This window comes from Emydura macquarii, unplaced genomic scaffold, assembly GCF_026122565.2.
Source record: "Emydura macquarii macquarii isolate MOO-44397 ecotype Brisbane River unplaced genomic scaffold, CSIRO-AGI_Emac_v2 contig_587, whole genome shotgun sequence".
Taxonomy (NCBI): domain Eukaryota; kingdom Metazoa; phylum Chordata; order Testudines; family Chelidae; genus Emydura; species Emydura macquarii.
In genome coordinates, this window is record NW_027130724.1 from 13,093,836 (window position 1) to 13,099,835 (window position 6,000).

The 6,000-nt window shown below is 39.4% G+C and overlaps 1 protein-coding gene across 6 annotated transcripts in view; it reads left to right on the top strand.

Moving 5' to 3' along the window:
- Positions 1-5,151, top strand: part of TUB (TUB bipartite transcription factor) — a 91,076-nt gene extending 85,925 nt beyond the window's left edge. For all 6 annotated transcript variants that reach the window (XM_067540733.1, XM_067540735.1, XM_067540734.1 and 3 more), the window contains 3 exons: positions 2,791-2,889; positions 3,296-3,467; positions 4,757-5,151. In XM_067540733.1, the coding sequence (XP_067396834.1) occupies positions 2,791-2,889; positions 3,296-3,467; positions 4,757-4,890 (405 nt within the window). In that variant the 3' untranslated portion in view covers positions 4,891-5,151. The remainder of the gene's footprint in view (positions 1-2,790; positions 2,890-3,295; positions 3,468-4,756) is intronic.
- The last annotated feature ends 849 nt before the right edge of the window (positions 5,152-6,000 follow it).

A 6,000-nucleotide genomic window follows, 5' to 3' on the forward strand; every position in this document is an offset into this window, starting at 1 on the left:
CAGTGAGTGTTGCTTAGGCTCTAAATCCCTTGCACAGAGAGAGAGATAGTATATCTTAGCATGTTGTGATGTAGTGAGAGTTTTGGCCTTGTGTGTGATTCAACAGTAAAGTCTACAAAAAGGCATTGGTGTGTACATGTGGTCCAGATAGGAAGGGAAGGAAACCAAGGAAAGATAGTGGATATCATGTATCCAATTTTTGTATTCCCTATAAAACTATTTGCATGCAAGCAGCTCGGGTGTATGGTACATGGATTTTATAACTTATTATTATTATATTAAAAAACACATAATCTACTAAATTTACACTGTGTTTTAAAAGCCAGAGTATGGACAGGTTCCCCACACTCTGTTGATTAAATACATGAATCACCATTATACTATCCCCAGGAAAAGCAATGGTCAGGTAAAGAGAAGATGATCCATCACTTAAAGACACGGGAGCAGATCTTCGATTGATTTACCTCACTATCACTCCATTAAAGTCAACTGAGCTATTGCCATTTACAGGAGCAGAGGATCTAGTCCACAGATCCTATTTTTGAGCTCCTTTGCACCAGTGTAAATCAGGACTGTCTTAAAGTAAATGGAGTTACAGTGGGGTGAGATCAGGGTTTGGTCCATGTCTTCAAATAGTACTAGTCACAGCCCTGGAATAAAAGCGTGTTTATACACAAAAATATGGGGCGGAAGACAATGACAGAGGAGGTATTGGAAAATGACTTTATTTGGTTGATGATGTGTTGGGAAGTTCTGAGCTTAAATTAAGCTCCTTTTACTTCACTCCTTGTTTTATTTATGCATTCCGTGTTTATTCAGAACTGAATTTTAATGTTGCGGCTTGATGTTGGCAAAATGATTACATCCATTGATATACGCTTTCATAAAGCCTTTGAGTGATTTACTCATCAACTGGTATAATTTACAGTGTGAAATCAGTACTTTCCTCCCTTCAATTCCCTTTTCATTTAGCAAAAGCATTAATTTTAGTTTTTACTAGAAATTCTGAAGACTGTGTTACAGAAGTTTCAGGGGAATAATATATGCTTGTCATGAGTAATATGATAAAGCATTAGTGTTTAACTCCAGCTTTCAGAAAGTCTCCAGCCACACTGGTGTCTCAATGGATTGCAAATAACACCACTGCAGCTTGAAAAGAAATGTTCAAAACACCGAATAGCAAATGAGTATTGTCAATAATTAGTGGAAGATAAGCATAGGTATGGGTCTCTTCACAGAAGTTGGCTCTTGCTATATTATCTAAGCTCTCTCTGGCTTTCAAACGCTGTTGGCAAACATATTAATTTGGGTATCACTATGATACAGGCATCCAATAGAAATTCCAAGATGAAATGATGACCTTATTTTTACTCTGTCAAAGACTTGACCATAATCATTTTGTAAAATAGGCAGAAAGCTTTCAATTACTGTATATTGTCCTGGAGACATAAAAATCCACCTGTCTTTTTAATACCGAACGGGATTTGTCAAGCGTGGCTGCAAATCTTTTGCAGGACTGGTAGAAATATAAGGTTAAATTCCCTGGAATGTTTATTGAAAAAACGGGGGGTGATTTCAGAGATTTGGAGTATGACAAGGCTTCATCTGTAAGCAAGAATTTTAAGCCTACATTTTCAAAAGTGACTATAGATGTGGGGTGCCTTAATTTTCAGGAGCCCAACTTGAGACATCTTAAAGGGCTCTGGTTTGCAGGGGAGTCAGGCTCAGCACTGTACGAAAAATCCAGGCTTTTCCACTTGTGTACCCAAAAATGAGGCTCCAAAGTCATAAGTCACTTTTGAAAATTCCCGCTGGTTGAACTGCCCTAGTGTAGACAAGGCTCTTTGCAATTCTGGTGTCTCCCTGGAGTAGCTGAACTGATGGCAAAACCTGCCACTGACTTCAGGGGTGCAGAGATAGGCCACCATGGATTTTGAGACTCCCTTCTTTACAGTTTATTACCCCTTAAACATAGAAGAGGGGGTGGAGAGGACCATAGCCCTAATCAGCTGAGGGCAAGTAGGGACTGAAAAGAAAATCAGAATACTGGTCTATTTTGATGTTGGTAATAATCTTCTGAGAGACTCTTGGATACCCCAGTGGTGGGCACTGTTAAAACCTGAGTAGAGAGAGAGCAAAGTTGCGTGTAATACAAAATACAATATTTTGCATGGACAAATCTTGGTGCCAGTATTTTTTCTCTACCGCCTCTGCCTCTGTAACTAAGAAAACCTGCTTCGTGATAGCATGTTTGTTTGTTTGTTTTACCATTCTCATCTCCAAGCCTAACATATCTGAAGACTTTACTAATCAAACCAATACTAACAGATGTTAACATTGGCAGCTCATCCTCTTTTGCTTTTGTACTGGCTGTGGAATGAAAGGAAGCTAGGTTCCTCTCTCTCTCTCTATTAAAAATGTGTGTCTGCATTTAGTGGTTATGAAATTATAACTGCAATTTATTGTGATAACCAAAATGCCTGGGTACTATAGTTATGTCACATTCATTTTAAAAAATGAATGATTTTTACCTACATTAATGTAGTTACCTGCCTATCCTAAAAGTTTTGTCATAGAGGGCTTTATGACAGACTATTACATTTCCATTTTTCCTGTTGTCAGAACTTTTAAGACAGAGAGTTTGACAGTGCTGATGAATGTCAGAGCTTCTGTTTGTTTTTGAATGGATAATGGGCTGATGACGCTGCTTTATCCTCTGGCCTAAAGAAGTTAACTTCCAAGATTTAAAAAAAAGAAGCATTACAAATACTTGTCTAAAAATTTTTTTAGGAAACAAATGTCTTGGGATTTAAAGGACCCCGTAAGATGAGTGTGGTCATACCAGGGATGAATATGGACCATGAAAGAGTTTCTATCCGACCACGTAATGTAAGTCACAACGTCGGTCAACAATTAAAGTTATTTTAAAATGTTCTCTTTCACCTAGAGTGGCTATGTTTCTTCTTCTGAAGGATTGGATGTTAGAGATTTGTTCTGTGTTTGTACAGCACCTAGTACAATTGGGTCCTGGTCTGTGACTGGGGCTCCTCAGTGCCACCACCTTACAAATAATCATACATTTCAGAGAACAGCTATGGACTAGGATTTTCAAAGAAGCCTATGGGATTTGGATGCCCAGTTCCAATTAAAATAGTTTACATGACTTTGTCTTGTTTTTATTTGTACTGTGATACTGAAAGTGAAGAGTGCCAATGAGGGAGGCATGGTTGAAGTTGTTAACCCCTTTTCCCCTCAGAGAGTGCTAACCTGAAGTTTGTATGTGTGATGTATGCAGGAACATGAAACGCTTCTTGCAAGATGGCAGAACAAAAACACAGAGAGCGTCATTGAGCTGCATAACAAAACTCCGGTCTGGAATGATGACACCCAGTCCTATGTTTTAAATTTCCACGGTCGAGTTACACAGGCCTCCGTGAAAAACTTCCAAATTATTCACGATAATGATCGTAAGTACAGATCACTGAGCTAAACAGATTGGAAACAACACTTGTTTTGTACATATCTGACATGGATTCTGTCCCTACAATTCAGATCAGATCGTGCTTTACACCTACTGGGACAAATTTTGTGCTGTGCTCACTGCAAGGTGCAGCATGGAAGCGGCAATGCAAACAGAGTAGGCCCCCAGTGTAAATTAGAGCAGCACTAGGGGCTTTGCTAATTTACAGCAGCCTCCTCAGGGCTACCGATGGACTGGGCAGCAGCCCAGGATTCCCTGTTGCACTCAGCACTGTGCTATTCCCTAGCCTGCCCCAGCACACTCCTGTACATCAGGGGCTTCATTAATCCTTTGCTGGGGAAATTCTACCCAAACCATTTGTGGCTCTTTTCTGATCCTTCTATGCCCTCTCTGTGGAGCACAGGGGCTAAAGTGCACTTGGCAAGTTGGGGCAGAATTGGCCCCATTAGGCACTCACCTTTCACGGGCATAGATGACGACACCTTCACCACGATGTATCAGACCAGTGCCTTGTCTAGGAGAGTCAGGGTGTTGAGGCCTTGGCAAGATCAACATTGTGAAGATCATGCTTGGGAATTGGCAGTGCCAGCCTCTGAGAGCTATATGGTGTTTGAAACATTTGAGCAAGTATTTGCCAAGACTTCTAAAGCAAAGCAGTTACCATCCTCCTCATGGTAATATCATAGCATGTTACTTTAGGCCAGGAGTTACTTGCTGACGTTCGCACTGCATAATTATCTTTGCAGTGTTTCTGTGTCAAGTGTGTACAGTCACAGTGGCAGAAAGGCAGCACAATTACACCCATATTCACCCTCTATTTCTCCCAATCTCCTTGCCTGTCTGCTTGCCTGATATGCTCCTGTTGAAATCAATGGGAGCAGAATTAGATCCTGTTTTGTATGAGTGAAATTCTCCCCTTTGCAGAGGGTCAGCGCAATGTCTGTGCATAGGCCTTGCTGGCCTTCTACAGAGGTGAATTTCGTGCTTATGAATGCAAGGGACTAGCAGCCTGACCTTTTAAAAAAAATCCATTGGTTACCTGGCTAAAATTTTAAAAGAAAACACATATAAAGCCTTTACTCCTGCAATTTGTCCTCATTCAAATTGTCCTCGTATGAATAGTCCCATTAAAGTCATGACTACTTGCATGAGTAAATGTTACAGCATTCAACCCATCTACCCTGGGGATTTTTTTGAGTGGTGGGTTGGTATTGAACACACACTTATTGAATAGGGGCTGTAGTCAAAAATAACATTTTGTCACTTTTATTACAGCTGACTATATAGTGATGCAGTTTGGCCGTGTGGCTGAGGATGTATTCACCATGGACTATAACTACCCAATGTGTGCACTACAAGCCTTTGCTATTGCCCTCTCCAGCTTTGACAGCAAATTGGCTTGTGAGTAAACAGGAATGGTAGAGTCTCCATACGGCTGAAGCAGTATGCCACAGAGGAAAACAACTTGATTCCAAATACTCACTGGTATCATTTATGTTCCATACAAAACAGGCCAGGTAAAATTCATTTTTGGAAGGACCACCATATCGCTGGGGAGAAAATAATTGGAATCTTTTAAACATTCAGGACATTCAGGAAATATTGTTGTATCTGTTATATATTTTTCTGGAAGTGGCATCAATTTCTGTAAATAAAAGTCCTGTCTGATATTCTTAGCTATTTTATGAAGATGTGCCATGATGTACTGTACCGTGGCTCAAGTAACACCATTACCAGTGGTGTGTCTTTTCTAAATCCATGAAAGCTATCTCAAAAAAAAAAAAAAAAAGTCTGTTTTTATGTTTAAGAAGTATTCAGAGGCTGTAATCTTACCTCAAGATTGTGTTGAATACTTTGAATTTCACATCACTCGACACGAAAGAAAAGATCACCAAAAAAGATGCACTTTTTGAACAGACAAGGATCTCGTGTAATATAAAACCAAGTATGAGGGTGGAAGGCCTATATTGGACTGAACTTGATTTGTTGTTGTTATTTATGTGGAGGAGCAGGGTGAGTTTTAATTATAGTAGGAGAAAAAGGAGCAGTAGAAAGCACAAAATAATGTTGCACAAGTCACTTGACTTCTAAGGTGTCATTTTTTATGTTTTAATATTGCCTTGCTTTTAATTTCCATTTCAAATGAAAACCTATTGGAATTCTAGAAAGGGGAAAAAATTCTGAATGCCAGCAGTTGGGCATGCTGGGTCTTGGGAATTGCATCCTTATCTATCACTGTAGCAATTCAGATACGTATTTTGTGTCAAGTGATATAAATATTTGGATAAAGATCTCCTCACAGAGCTGCATCATTGTTTGAAGCCAGTTGTGTAAATGGCTGAGGAAGGGAGTAGAAATAATTTATTAAATTAGTCTGGCCTTTTGTGATTTAAATTTTGGATTTTGAGTTTTTTCAAACCTACAATAACAAACAATTTCATATTTATTTCTCATTGTAAAAGTGCTTGAAATCTATTGAAACGGTATGTCACATTATAATGTAAAAGTGCCAGCTACAG